At 32.4% G+C, this 16387-nt stretch overlaps 1 protein-coding gene across 2 annotated transcripts; it reads right to left on the bottom strand.

Annotated features, from left to right (window-relative positions):
* Positions 1-1629: 1629 nt before the first annotated feature.
* On the bottom strand, positions 1630-9840 carry LOC122278853 (probable LRR receptor-like serine/threonine-protein kinase At3g47570). Of its 2 annotated transcripts, XR_006229363.1 has the most exons (5): positions 8940-9840; positions 7544-7690; positions 3306-3365; positions 2411-3126; positions 1630-2322 (listed from the first exon to the last, which is right to left on the bottom strand). XR_006229363.1 is itself a non-coding variant. In XM_043089059.1 (4 exons), exons 1-4 carry the CDS (start codon positions 9784-9786, stop codon positions 2768-2770), a joined length of 1413 nt encoding a protein of 470 aa, XP_042944993.1. In that variant the 5' UTR covers positions 9787-9840; the 3' UTR covers positions 1630-2767. The 2 variants fall into 2 exon arrangements, 1 of the variants encoding a protein (XP_042944993.1); XM_043089059.1 differs by having other exon boundaries at positions 1630-3126.
* Positions 9841-16387: the final 6547 nt, after the last annotated feature.

Here is a 16387-nt window from a genome sequence, read left to right as displayed (position 1 = left end):
CTCATTATCTACTTTAGGCCAACAATTATTAGGAATTGGTTAGGAGCACTTAGATTTTGACAAGGCCTAGGTGGCTAGCCAAAACTTGCCCCAACCATATCATAAAGCTCTAGCCCAAGCCTCAAGAAAAAGAACTCTCATGTTTTTTACTGACTAAATTTGAAGCCAAGTGTTTTTGGAAGAAACCATTAATAATCCTTCTTGGCCTCACTATTCACAACCATTCTTCATGGTTCCATTAAAAATTAAGGAATAGCTCTTTTCTTGACCTGGATAGTTCATAGTCACATTTTGTAGAGGTACTAATTACAAGAGATGTATAGAAAGCAATGAAATTACCGTCATCGTTAGAAGATCAATCTAAGTCATTAGATTTAGACACATCACCTTTTATCCTTATTTACTCAAACCTAGAAGTTAAAAATTGGAAATTAGAACTTTTTACCATTTGATTCCTTCGTGTGTAACTTTTAGTACGTCCAAAGCTTCCTTAACAATTTCACACCTTGATATTCGTTGTAATTCCTCAGGTGAGACAACCATGAAAATGGAATTTAATCCTACTATTTCAATTGCAATTAGCAATATCATCTCTAGGCAACTATCTATGGCTGTAGAGAATTTTGTCCAGCCCTTCTCAATACAATACCAAACAAGTTCATACAAAAACGTTCATCTAGCCATGAAAAGTGTTGTTTGATAACAGTTTGAAGACTACAATCTCTTATAAATAATCTAAAGATGCCTTGAGAATTAATGTAGCCAAGATTGAACTGACCTAAAAATCACTGTCGGAAAACTAGCTGCAAGTGAGAGAATTGATGTTATAATCGGAAAATGATAATTAGCAAACTCTTTTACAACTATTTTAAAACATTGTTTTAAATGGAATGTCGTTATAATTTGATAGAGATTATTTTTAATGAATGGCACAAGTAATTAGTTATTTGTAAAATAGTTGTAGTAGAGTTATAGAGATATCATTATGTTGTGGTAACCTAGTTCTCTTCTTTTTCCTTCAGTTAGGATAGATAAATGTGGACTATCCCCATTAATTATTAGAGAAAATGGTCATTTTACAACTATTTTACAATTATATATGAAATGGTTGGTAATTTTGTATAACTTTTTCATTTTTAATGAAGTTGTATGATTGCATTGGTTGATTATAAAATAGTTGTAAGAGAGTTACATTCTTTCCCTCTTTATTTATCAAAAAAAATAGTTGTAAGAGAGTTGGTGATATATCACTGCCATTGTTAGCAAATTGGTTATTCACCGATAAAACCAAGGCCGACAATACAAGTATAGTGCACTACCTTAAAGTTAGTATTTTTGACGAAAACCTTTTTTTAGTTCCACCGATGCAAATATCCAGAAATGAGATATTATTTGCGAAAACATTCCAATGTAAGGAGAAAAAGTAGTTGGAAAAGATTATTTCTAATGACTTTACCTATATATATTATTGTATATGAATGAAATTAGTTATTAACTTATGAAAAAGTGAAGAAATGATGAAAAACCAAAAAAAAAATTATATAAACATTTAGCATAAATTCGGTCATATAAATATTTGGTACGCTAGGTACATAGTAGTACCCATAATTTTTATTGACTTCAGCATATTTATATTTATTTTTTATACCTATTGCCTGGAAACATTAGGTCAATACAATCATGAAGTATTCCATTATCAATGACCATATAATTATTATATACTATAACCAGTAACTTCAATAGTACAAGTTGTCTCTTTTTCGCAATCTCAATACCGTTTTATCATTAGGAAAGACATATAATGAAAACATTTAAACAAACACAAGGCTCATGTCAGTACCAAGGAACAAACCTTAATCCTTGAGCCAACCAAGTTCTTTCCATTATCTGATTCCTACCACCACCAATTCCTTCCAACTCCACTACCATTTCATGTGAATATCCAAGCAAAATACATGTTTTTTATTAGATCATATTAAAACAAAACTTGTAGCTGAACATTGGTACAATTGTTATTAAAGAAGTCAATTAGTGTAGTTCTCAAAACAAGAGGGAAAAAATAAAAATAAAAGATTATATATTTTGTATTATTCCTCTTGACAGTCTGAGTGCCTAAACAAGCACAACAAAGAACACAATACAATTGCAAAATATCGGATGGAAAACACCAACCCAATTACTTAACACAATGGTTACATGACATCATCTTAATTCCAAACATAAACCAGGGTCTTGTCAGATTCTCACCATCACAGAGGCCATTGAGACTCATGCCTGCATTACCCATTCACTTATGTGGAGTTACAAGGTTTGCATCCCAAGCTGCAAATTAAAGTTTTAACACCAGAAATTACAATTGAGAAGCAAGGTTTTGGAGAAACAATAAACAAACGAGAAGCAAGTAACAGACCTACAATGAGCACACCATTTGCTAAGATCAAATGGATAGAAAAAGAGGAGCCTCAACCATGTTAATGCCAGTCGAACATAACAAAGTCGTATTGCCTAGACACCATAGTCAACAACAGATACAAAGATTGATTGATATTTCTAATTTGTGCATAATGGGAGAAGAGAAAAAATAACTTTTGATGTACTAAGCAATACCCTACTCCAATCTGTTCAATATAATCATCAATGACCATATAATTATTATATACACCATGACCAGTAACTTTAGCAGTACAATGGTCTCTTCTTCACAATCTCAATACTGTTTTATCATTAAGAAAGACATATAATGAAAACATTTAAACAAGCACAAGGCTCATGTCAATGTCCTTTCGACATCTCTTAAAGACTTTGTTTTGATCTTCTTTAGCGTGGCTAAAACCATTTTCATGTTAGTTCTTTGTTCGGGCGACTCTGCACAACAATCTAAAGCCAATCCCAAAATTGAAGATATGCACTCCTCCAAGGCAATAGAACATCTTTCGTTTTCCAACAAACTGGAATCAACAATATCAATTGTTGAGATGGGCAATGCTTCATTTACCCAGCGCTTCAAACTCATTTCTTCTGCAAACATATCATCTGTAGGTTTTTTTCTTGTAAAAGTCTCAATGAGTAGAATGCCATAACTATACACATCCCCTCTTGTAGAAACAACTCCTCCTAATCCATACTCTGTGGATGACATTATAACTTATTGTTAGAACTTACTTCAATATTTAATAGTGGTGAATAAAAAATCGAAGCAAAATTGATAAATTGTATAGATGAATGTTCTATAATATTATAATTCTTAGTTTTGTATGAGTAAAATAACGAGTATGAGAAGTTTTAGAGGTAAATTAAAAAAATACCTGGTGCCATATACCCCAAAGTAGCAAGAGTCATGGTCTGCATCATAGAATCCTCATCACCTAAGAGTTTGGCGATGCCAAAATCAGCAACATGTGCAACCATATTCATATCTAACAAAACGTTGCTTGGCTTCAAATCACAATGAACAATAACTGCTGAGTAACCATAATGAAGGTATTCCAATGCTGATGCGACATCAATCATTATATTCAGCCTTTGTAAGAAATTCAAACAACAATCATGAGAGTGTAACCACTTCTCTAAGTTCTCGTTTGGCATGTATTCCAATACAAGGGCCTTGAAGTCGATGTTGCTACAAATGCTAATGATTTTGACCAAATCCCCACTCTGCATCAAAATACCTCGCACTCTGCATCAAAATACTTAAATGCCCCTTCTACTTGCAAGTTTATAACTTTTACAGCAATATTCATCCCATCTGAAAGTGTTCCCTTGTATACTGATCCAAGACTCCCTTCACCAAGTAATTTGCTTAAACTGAATCTTTCTGTTGCTAGTACAAGTTCTTGGTGAGAAATTCTTCTCCATGTAGGTAAATTGTATGAGTCTGTCTGTTGTGGAAATTCAGGATTCACTGTTTTGCATCTTTTGTAGGCTAATGAAGGGATCACTACTAGCATCGCTAACCCAATTGTTGGTAAGAGATATTTCATTAAATGCGATACTTTAGCCTTTTTTTTTGTGAGGAGAATCTTCTTCGCATGGGGGAACTTGTAATCTTGGTGCACCACAAAGCGCATCATTTGAGATAAATGAAGCAGACCAGAAGTGTACAAATGGTCCTCCTGTTGGAATTTTCCCTCGTAGATTATTGAAAGAGACATTTAGATGCTTGAGGTATAAAAGTGCTTCTAAGGACATGGGAATCCTTCCAGATAAATTGTTGCAGGAAAGATCTAAGGTGACCAAGCTTAAGAGTGCACCAAAAGACTCTGGAATTGAACCTTCTAGCTGATTGACTGCTAAAGAGAGATTAGTTAGATCTATGAGGCCACCAATTGTTGTTGGGATATTCCCTGATAGTTGATTGCTTGATAGATTCAATATCCTCAGGACTTTTATATCTCCAATCTCTAATGAAATAATGCCAGTTAACGAATTGGATGACAGGTCAACCTCCAGGAGATTTGTAAGGCTCCACAAGCTCAAAGGAATTGAGGAAGTTAATTGGTTGAAACCTAAGTGGAGATATCCTAGGGAAGTTAGATTGCTTATGCATGTTGGAATATGTCCAAAAAGCTTATTGCTATATAGATACAATATATACAAGCTCTTTAGATGACAAAGATCAGACGGGATATGACCCTCTAGTTTATTAGCTCCAAAGTACAAACGTTGTAACATGCGCAATCTTCTTAATGTAGTTGGAATAGGTCCTTTCAATTCATTGTTGGATAGGTCCAAAAGAATCAAACTACTTAGATTCCCAAGCTCTGCTGGAATGCTTCCCTTAAAATGGCAAGAAGCTAGGTAAAGGTTTTGAAGAGAGAGAGAAAGGTTACCAACAGAATTGGGAAGGAAGTGGTAAAGGGGATTGAATGAGAAAGATAGTACTCTAAGATCTTTGCAATTCGACAAGTAAGAGAAAAGATTCGATTTTGGACTTCCCATGGTCAAATTATTATTTTCAAGGGCAAGGGTCTGGAGGAGCCTTAAATTACCAAGTTCTTCTGGAATTATGCCCGAGAATGGATTATCACTCAAGTCTAGGATAGTGAGCTGTGAAGCGTTGAAGATGGAACTGGGAATTATTCCGCTCAGTTTATTTCCATAAAGGCTAAGTATTTGGAGCTTTGGAATGTAGAGACCCATATCTAATGGAAGATGACCTGAAAATTTACTCATGCCCATATAAATAGCTTGTATCGTTGAGATATTGAAGATCTTGAATGGAATTGGACCAACAAAACCATTAAATCCGATTTTAATCCACTCTAGCCTCTGGAGGTTACCAATTTCACTTGGTATTGAACCTGTCAAAATATGAATTTATATGTAGTACTTCTATTAGAACAAAAAGTAGAAAAGAAAAGAAGTAGTGGTTTTAATAATTTAGCATACCAAGTTGGTAGGAAGAAAACCAAGACCTCAAATACCATGTAGGTATTTACTAATTTGGTTACTGCTTACTATTTTGTTATGTGGGCCATGGAGGTGTTATTAGTTGTGTTGAATGATGCCCACACTGCTCTCAAAACAGACCAACAACATACACTTCTATCCCAATCAACACAATTAATCATTTTAACACACTAACCTACTTAGACAAGCCTTGAAAATTAAGCCCTTTCCCAATCCAGCCGTGAGACTTGCCCAACCCACCAATACTCCAAGCCCTAATAAGGAAAATGCGCTGCAGTACTCCACAACTTGGCGCTGAACTAAAAACCAACACCACTTGAATCGACCTCCTTCCCTCAAATCCACTCACTGCCATCTTACCACTAAATCACCTCCACTATCCATTGTCGCCTACTCCACCCACCTCATTGACGATTAACTATATTTATTGCAAGCATCTTGAGTATATCATTATAGCTTACAAGGTCACTACTTTATTCATTTTTCATATTATAGCCATGATTTAACTATCAACTTAGTTTCTATTGTAGCAACTTGATACTATTAGGACATATATCTTCTTGATTTATATCTGATATATTATCTAATTGGTTTTTATTCATGAACAACTTAAAAAGAAAAAAAATTAAAACATACGAAAAATAACATTGGAAGAAGTGAATCAAACAAAAAGTGATGCTCCATGATCTCTAGCTATAACCATGACCCTGAAAATAGATGAAAACATGTAATGGAAGGAGTGAATCAAACAACATCAATTTAAGCCTTATACCGAGGCCGATGACCTTAAATTAGTGAAATGATAATTAGAATTTTTCCTGGAATTGTATTTTTTTTATCTGGAGTCAAATGACAAGTTATCCTAAAAAATCCAGAAAACTGCTAGTTTAGTTTCTGAGGTAGTACCATAAGTTTTTTTGTTTTGTTTTGTTTTATCGTTTGTTTTTTTTTTTTCCTTTTCTTTTCTTTTCTTTTCTTTTCCTGAAAGGAGTACCATAAGTTAATAGTTCAGATCTTGAGCATTGGAAACTTATAGTCACACCAAAGAATATTATAGGCTATAGTAAATAATCTTTTCATTGTTAATTGATTTTTTCCCATCCTCGATCTACATTTTTTTAGAATATTAGACTCACTAAAATCTTTGAGTTTCCGCATGTGGTTGACAACAAATTTGTGCCTAATTAATCAGATAATGTCATAGAACATATTTACTAATCATGATACGATCAAAGTTGTTGTCATTAAGATATAACTTTGTAAGTGTGGATAAATTCCCTATTTTCAGAGATATCCTTCCATTGAAATTATTCAAGGAAAGGGATAAACTTGTTAACTGTTTACACTTGTACAAAGTGGACGGAAGTTGACCATGATACGGTGTTTCAACTTTCTAGAGTCTTTCATACTTAAATATGGAGAGGAGGTTGTGGATGACAGAGACACTATGACCGTGTTTCAACACATGGTAGTTAAAGACTAGAGGAAATATATGGGCATATTTTGAACACTACATAAATTCTCAGAATTTCTAAAATTTTCATAATTTTATTTTTAAACATTATCTAAACACAAAAGTATTTTTTAATTTCAAATTTTTAACTTTTTCATTTAATCATTACTTAATTATTATTGAAACACAAAGATCAATACTTTTATAAACCTCAAAACAAAATACAAATTAAACCATACCAGTTGTTAACGTTAAGATATAACTTTGTAAGTGTGGTTGGTACGTACAACTTTCGCAAACTTTAAAATAAAAATTATATTAAATTTTTAAAAATTTATAATAGTTTTATTTCAACTTTTTCTCTGTAATTTCCCAAATCTCAATAAAACATTTCACTCAAACCATTTTACTTTAATAGAAATTCTCCAATACTCCAAGTCATGTTCAAACATGCCCTAAACATCGCTTCAAAGTTGTGGGTGAATTCAAACACTATTAGCCTTATTAAGTTCCATATATATATATATATATATATATATTTCCGAAGGTACTTCTGATCCTTTTGTAGATATTTTCAATTGAAAGGTATTTAATCTGATTGAGTGAGAGAACATGCATGTATACAAAATCCATAGCAGTAATATCCACATATATAATTGACTAAAGTAAGAGTCATTATACCTTCGAAGTTATTGTTATTAAGATATAAGTAAGCAAGCATGGTTAAGTTTCCTATGTTCGAGAGTATTCTTCCCGTGAAGTTATTTCCACGCAAATCTAACTTTTGTAGGTCTTTGCACTCGAACAGGGAGCTGGATGCGATGGTACCTGTAAAAAGTTTAAAATTTAGAAACAAATTTATATTTTTGTAAGTGACTAAAGTAAATAACTGATTATTTTAAACTAGAATACTGTATTATATTAGTCGAATGTCATATATTCTCTACTTTTTCTTCAATTTTGGATAGATAAGGTGAACTATCCCCATTAATTGTCAAGGGATATTAGTCGGGTGTGAGGGAGTGGCTCGTAGCGGCACTCTATGGCTGGGGAGATTGCGAGAGAAAGGTAGAAATCTAGAGAGATGGGTTCTCTGAGAGTGAGGCGGTCGTAGTTGATGGTGGCTTGGAGGCACACGAGGCAAGGATGGCAGCAGATGGAGAAAATAGAGACGGAAACAAAGATGGAGAGAGAGAGGGAATTGGGCGATGTTAGATGGTGACTACATGGAGAGTCATTGGCTGTGCTTGAGCATTGCAATGGCTATGTTCACAGCAGCTCTATGGCTTCTAGCAGTGGTTGGTGCAAGAGAAGGGAGGGAGAGGGTGCAGAGCACAGGCTAGAGAGGATGGCGCAGTGGGAGGGGGAGGAAAGAAAGAAGAGAAGAGAGGTAAGAGAAGGCAAATTAGGGTTTTGAAAAATTAGATCCCAATCCTACATTTGGGGTTGATTTAAATCAAATTATTTGACATGATTCATTCTCGCTGCAACATCTTTCCAAAGGACTTATCTACGGAAGTCGCCACAAAAGGCCATTTTTACTAGCAAATTTTCGATCAACGAGTGCGATCTCACCTCAACAACCTGATTCATTTTTCACATACATCTTTTGTATGATCAGTCTTGTATTTTACACCATGGTGTGCTTTGGAAAAAAATTCGTGAAAAAAGGCCAAATTTATTTTAGTGGTTGTTTGTGAATGAAAACAAATTAGATAACTAATATTCATTAACAAGCAACTTGAAAATTAACAATTAAAAAATAAATAAATAATGAAAAAAAAATGGAGGGTAAAAGGTTGCCGTCTAACTAGCATTTTTCAAAACAAAAGGTAATGCTTCATAATTTTTGTGCAACTATGACCCTCAAAAGAGATGAAGACATTTAAAAGGAAGAAGTGAAATATCATGAATTTAAGTCTTATATCTAAAATTTGCAGCTGTGTACACTTCAGCAACGAGGATGGAATTGTACCTGTGAAAAAAATTTAAGATCTAGAAATTAATTTTGGAGTTTGCAAACCAACTCAAGAATATAATACTAGTCAATCGATCATTTAAACCTGAACATATGTACCTTCAAAGTTGTTCTCATAAAGGAATAATTCTCTAAGCATGGTTAAGTTGCCTATTTCTGGGAGTACACCAGAGAAATGGTTACGGGAGACAGAAAGAAATTGTAAGTTGGGAAGATGATCAAACATTGGTAGTCCACCAGATAACTCGTTACCACCAAGGTGAATGTATTGCAGTGAAGACGCATTGAAGTCAAGGGAGGTTATTAGACCTGAAAGCTTATTTGAGCAGAGGGAAATTGCTTGCAAGGTAGGCATCTTGAATAAAGAAGAAGGTATGGAGCCTGAAAGCTGGTTATATGAAAGATCAATCAGTTGTAATGAAGATATATTAGATAGAGACTGTGGAATACTGCCTTCGAAATTGTTATCATCGAGAAACAATAGTTGAAGTTTGTTTAGCAAACCCATCCATGGTGGGATTTCTCCGCTGAATTCATTATAACGGAAGGATAGGAATTTCAACCGATAAAGACGAGACAATTCATTTGGCAATGAACCATGAAAACTGTTGTTTTCTATGCTTAGACTAACAAGGAACGAAAGATTTCCAATGTGCGGAGGAATGGTACCTACAAGGTCCATGTAGGAAAGGTTTAATGCTCTGACTCGGAGATGTTTAGAACCACAGGTAACACCGACCCAAGTGCAAATAGGAGTGTGGGAGGACCAGTTGCTTATCAAAACATGGTGAGGGTCCTTAGAAGAAACGTGAGCTTTCAATGCAAGAAGAGCAGATTTATCGGTGGTAACGTTTAGAATTTCTGCATTAGCAAAGCTAAATAGGTAAGATTGTAGCAAAAGCAGCATCAGAGAAAGGAGGAAGATGAAAGAAGTTGGGTTCGCCATGAGTAATAGCTAGCGTATATAGTGGTTGAGGTATTGGAAGTATATATAGTTATGTTGTTGCAGTGAGAGGGTCGAAAAAGAAGGGAATGTCACAGCTTGTATTTGAAGAGATTCCATCGTCCTGAAATTCCGATTAGGAGAGAAAAGTGGGTCCAAAAAAAGAAAGAAATTAATTCGAGCTCACGGCCATGACGTTTAAAAAAATGATAACATCTTAATTCATATTTAAAAACCTAAAGAAAAAATAATATTATATATATTCTTTGATATATATATATATATATAGATATATAGCTTTTGATGTGTGAAAAATTACACAACAAGTCGAAATAAAAGAAAAAGTCAGTTTCGACCCACTATGACAACTTAGATCTTAATCGATATTGTTTGGATCCCCCAATAGTAGTCCGGTGCAACTTTATGGTATCGGTGCGGACGTCCATGACTGTGAATGAAAAACAAGTGTACAAAAATTAAGGAAAATGAATACAGAGATTTACGTGGTTTGATATGTTGTTTACGTCCATGGGCATTAGTGGAGGAAAAATTCATTATAATATACTTATTTACAGTCTCTTTGACCTCTCATTTGTCACTATATAAAGAAAGTTGGAGATCTACTTGTTGGAGAAGATGTCTCCCTGGAGCTCTCCCTTTGAGAGGTTGAAGAAGAAGAAGTCTAGTCGCCGCTATTACTTTTATCTTACTCATTTTGTGCGTGCCTGGCTTTCTGTATATTTTTAAAATATTATTAACATTTAAAAAAATAATAAAATTCACAACATCAATAAAAAAATACTTATTTGTTCACTAAATAAGAAAAACTTAAAAAAAATATAGAGATAAATGCTCTGGACCTATTATCAAGATCCCAATTGCATTTCTCTTAAATTAGCTAGCTTTTGGTTTTCAATAATTTTTTTTATCATAATTTGAAGAAATTATAATTTAATATTATATTATTTTTTTAAAGCATATAATTATCTGAATGAAATATATTTAATAAAAAAATCCATGTTTAACTAGGTAACGACAATAACTAATTAATTCAAATACTATTTAAAACCTTTTAATACAATTTATTGTTATAAAACTTGAAATTTAGTAATTTATACTTTAGACATAATTATCTCTTTTTTATAACTCTTATATACCTCGTTTTTAAAATTTAGCTTCTTTTCTAATTACATTATATGTTAATTAAGCATAGTCGAGAATTCATAATACTGAAAAATCAATATCGATGGCATTACTATTGAGACAACAATACTGTATATTACACCATCATTTAATTTTTTTAATTACATTAATGCGGCTTTATCCATTATTTTTTTAAAATGTTAAAATAACACCTGATAAATGATATCACATTCATTAAGTGATATATATGAAGAATGAAATGTAGCTATGATAGCTGCATGTAACATTATTTGTATTTAAAAATATATCTCATTTTTTCCTTAATTTGTCAACAATATTATCATTGCTACAGTACCAATGTAAAAAGAACCCGATCCATCTAATAGATGAATTTTGTACAAGCTGATGATTAGGTTCTTAAATATCATATTCTTTCCTCTTTCAAACGTCAAGTATAAGAAACTCATGTGGCGGGAACTAGATTCTGTCGAAACGCTCTATACAATGGCCGTTTGGAAATTTTAGGAATAAACGTACAGAAAATGGAAATTTGTTACTTAAGGCCGATCTTGAAATTCATATTATATATGAGTACTAATATTCAATACCGTGAACTACATAATATGATCTATTCTTTTAGAATATTTCAAACTATCTGAATTATAAAATTATGAAAAAATATTGTCCTGATCATGACATCTAGCTTGCCTGCGGTCTTTAATTAGACGATGACGGATTGTGACAGCTAGGAGTAATATACAAGGCATGCATTATTTTTGTCATATCCATTGGACTAGACTACTTGCTCTAATACATTTTTAGACCCTCGATCTAGTCAATGCAGAGGACATGATGCCCATTAATTAGTCATGGTTGATTTTTCATTGAAATATCTTCATTTTCTAGCCCCTTAAATGGTACACGGCAACCAGCTTATTAATCATGTCCAGCTAGTTATATTAAAAGGTTATAAATAGTATCTGAAAAATGTATTGTGCAGCTAGTTACCAAGTTAAATATGGATTTTTTTATTAAATGTATTTTATTCAGATAATTATAAATTTTAAAAAACTTAATATAATATTAAATTATAATTTCTTCAAATTAAACATGATAGAAAACAATTATTGAAAACCGAAAGCTAGCTAATTTAAACAAAGTGCATGGAATCCCAAGCGTTTCTCTTGATATTTTTTTTAACTCTTTTACTTAGTGATTAAGTATTTTTTTTTTATTGATATTGTGAATTTTATTATATTTTTAAAATTTTAAGAATATTTAGAAATATATAACATAAAAAGGAAAGAAAAAGGACACCCTCCTTAAAATTAAATCCTCAAATTTTGAAATGGTTGTAGAGCCACACCTAATTTAACAATGACAAAAAGGGTCCACTTAAAAAATTATGAACAATACACACTTCTTAAAATTAAATTCTCAAAATTTTGCATATCAATTCTGAAATATTATTCAAATATAAAAGATTTTATCATAATTTAAATGAAAAATAAAATATTTCTGATCAAAAGATTTCAATATTTCTTTAAAATTTTTCTTATTTAAGTTATTTTAAATTATGGTAATATTTCTCTTTTGTTTCAAATTATTAAAATAAGAGAAATATTTCAAATATTGCAAAATAAGAGAAATATTTTGTATGTTATCTCTTGCAAAAATAAAATATTTTTATTATAATTTAGAAAAATATTGAATAAAAATATTATATAGTTAAAAATTATTTGAAAATAATTTTTTAATATTATTTTTATTGTAAAATTTGAAAAGTTGTATTGATTTTTTTGTTTTGTTTTGAAGTTTGTAAAAATTGTATTGATTTTTTATTTGAATAATGATTAGGTAATTGATTAGATGAAAAAGTTAAAAATTTGAAAAGGAAAAATATTTTGTATTTGAATGATATTTTAGAAACAATGAGATTATGAAAAATTTTGAGAAGTTTTAAAAATTTTGGTGGTGTCCAAATATGGCATTAAGTTTTTAATTTTTTTTACTTAATGGTTAATAAAGTATTTTTTTTAAGATTTTATAATTGTTTTTATTTTTAAAATATTTAAAAATGTTTAAAAAATATATAGTTGAATATTTTAAAACATGTCATAAAATTAAAAAAAGAATCCTACTCTCGTCACGACCGGCTTGTGTCTCGTCCTTAATTAGATGATGATGAGGTTGTTGATCACATGTAATAGAGGTTGCAAAAGATATGCCCATTAATTAAGGCTCTATTCGAATTGAAAAATCATTTCAATTTATCTTATCTCATAATTTTTTTAAATTTTTATATAAAATATAATACATAATTTAATTTTTTTTAAATTTTAAAATAATAATAATTATCAAACCATCTCATCTTATCATTAGATAATGATAAGGTTGTTAATCAAATGCCAATGCAGATTGTGTGACAGCTTACTGGAATAATATACAAGGCATTAACTTTGTCATATCCATCTTGTCAAATTCATGGGACTACTTAATCCCCTTGATTTTTAGACATCTGGTCAATGCAAAAGACACGTCCACTAATTAAAAGTTGTGGTTGATTTTGAGTGCAATATCTACATCTTCTAACCCCTTAAAGTCTTAAACGGTGCACGGCAGCCTTAAAAAGTCAAATTAACTCGGTCTTGTTAGTTGACAACTGCATGTTTCCACATCATGTACGACGCTAACCCTGCTATTGGGAAAAGAATCTATTGGCCGTCGGCTTGAATTTATCCGCTTCTTTATAAATTGAAGTGATTTTTATGTGATTTATTATATTTATTTTATAATAAAAATAATTTTATAATTTGATAAATTATATTAACATAAAATTATTTTTATGTATTTTATTTATATGTAAAGTATATGTTATAATTTAAGGAAAAGTATAATTGTAAGTACAATTGTGCACTAATCTGTGTATCAATATAATGTGATTGGTCAAAAAGTAGATTTTATTAAAAACAGTATTAATTTAAATTTTAAGTATAAATAAATCAGTATTGATACACAGATTAGTGCGTGATTGTGCTTGTATGTAACAAAACTCATAATTTAATTGTAGATTTTTCAACTTGAAAAGTCATGATGTTTGATAGGGATGGATGGATCCTCAAATACTCAGATTTTCTGTCATTATCGTTAGGGAGTGACAGCTTTCATGCAAGTTTTGCCTTATTCCAAACATCATCTCACAAATTAGTGCACTTGGTATTCTTCGTCCTGTCACATTAAGGACTAGTTTGAATAATTGAGTGTTTTGAGAAGTTTTTATTATTATTTATTATTTTATTATATATTTTTTATTATTATTTAATATTTTATTATATTTTTATTATTATCTACAAAATATTTAAGATTATTTCATTATTTAAAAGTAATCTAAATTAGTACTATTTATTCATTTTTAGAAGAAATAAATGTCATTATAAAAATTATATATATTTTCTCCCATTCTCCCAAAATACCTTCGAGCGCACCCTAGCTAGAAGAATACACTGGCAACCACCCTAGTAAAGCGACAATGGGGCCTTAAGCTCTTTGGTTCAAATCCACTCAAAAGCATTAGCATTAACATTTGACTGGTTATCTCATCAAGACATGATAGATTCAGTAAAGGTCTCGTTTACTGGGAGAATTACTCTGTCATTTCATTCGGAGAAGTTGTTAAAATGTAATTTGTACAGTAGCCTATTTATACAAGAGAAATAAAATAATCTATACATAAAAAAAACAAATGAATATACAATATTGCTCCCAAGCATGTATACAGCCCAAAATATCACGATCAAATCTGTTGAGAATTTGTTGGGCATGTAGTGGTATTGCTCTCTCGGTTTTGCTCTTTTTGTATTGCAGCTGGCTCATCATTCATCATTAGTTAATATTCTCCCGCAAGATAGAGAATAGATATTTTCTATTCCCATCTTGGATAAATGAAAGCCAAGTTGAGTGGAAGGGAGTGCCTTGGTGAAGAAATTCACAAGCTGAAGTGAAGAACGAACATGACAAGTGCGTAAAAAATCAGATTGAATTTTGTCTCAAATGGGATGGCAATCAATCTCAATGTGTTTTGTGCGCTTATGAAACACCAGATTTATTGCGATATGTATGGCAGCCTGATTATCGCAATAGAGATCAGCTGGAAGTGAAACCGAGATGTGCAAGTCCTTTAAAATATAAGATAGCCATTGCAGTTCACAAGAAGTAGTTGCCATGGCTGGATACTCGGTTTCAGCAGAGGAGCAAGAGACCATGGTTTGCTTCTTTGAATGCCATTAGATCAATGAAGAGCCAAGGAAGATGCAAAAGCCTATAATGGAGGGGCGAGAATCGGGGCATGAGGCCCAATCTGAGTCAGTATAACCTCGTAGATGAAAGGAGGACCTAGAGGGAAAAAGGAGTCCCTAACCAAGTGCATTCTTGATGTAGTGAACAACTTGGTGAGTTGCATGTTGATGTGAGGAAGCAGGAGAAGTCATAAATTGACTTAAACATGGATAGCGTAGCTTATATCTGGGCGAATAATTGTGAGATAAATTAATCAATCAATCAAACGTCGATAAGGGAGAGGATCTGAGAGAGGCTGTCCATCATCCATTCGAAGCTTCAAATTTTGTTCCATTGGCAACTTCAGCGGTTGAGTACCGAGAACACCATCATCAGAAAATATATCAAGAGCATACTTTTGTTGACAAATAGATATACCCTTGGAAGAATGAGCTACTTCAATTCCAAGGAAATAACAAAGATTACGAATACATTTAATTCGAAAATGCTCACTGAGAAATGACGAAAGATCAGAAATGGAGTCCATGTTTGAGATGGCCACAATGATGTCATCAACATAGACGAGAAGTGCTGTGAAAGAGCCATTGTGTAGCCGAGTAAAGAGGTTGTGGTCAGCCTTAGATTGACGGATGCCGAAAGTGAATAAGGCCTGAGAAAACTTGGAATACCATTATCGCGGGGCTTGTTTTAAGCCATAAAGACTCTTGTGTAAGCAGCAAACTTGATTTAGCGACCCTTTGAAATAATCAGGAGGTTTGCGCATAAAGACTTCTTCTTCAAAGTCGCCATGGAGGAAGGCATTTTGAACATCAAATTGCCTAAGAAACCAGCCTTTGATAGAAGTAGCTGCTAACAAAGTCCAAACAGTAACAAGTTTTGCTACTGGGGCAAAGGTTTCGTTGTAGTCAAGTCTCTCTTGCTGTGTAAAGCCTTTGGCGACAAGACGTGCTTTGTAGCGCTCAATGCTCCCATCAGAATTATGCTTGACTTTAAAGATCCATTTCGAGCCAATGGTATGCTTACTAGGTGGTAAATCAACAAGTGACCAAGTGTGATTGAGTTTAAGGGCAGATATTTCAGAATTCATAGCCTCACACCAATGAGGATACTTGACAGCTTCTCCATAAGACTTGGGTTTAGGTGTAGCAGACAAAGTAGAAATAAA

This window comes from Carya illinoinensis, chromosome 10, assembly GCF_018687715.1.
Source record: "Carya illinoinensis cultivar Pawnee chromosome 10, C.illinoinensisPawnee_v1, whole genome shotgun sequence".
NCBI classification, from domain to species: Eukaryota; Viridiplantae; Streptophyta; class Magnoliopsida; order Fagales; family Juglandaceae; genus Carya; species Carya illinoinensis.
Note: the sequence above shows the minus strand (reverse complement) of the source record. Positions and strands in the feature narration are given on the sequence as shown.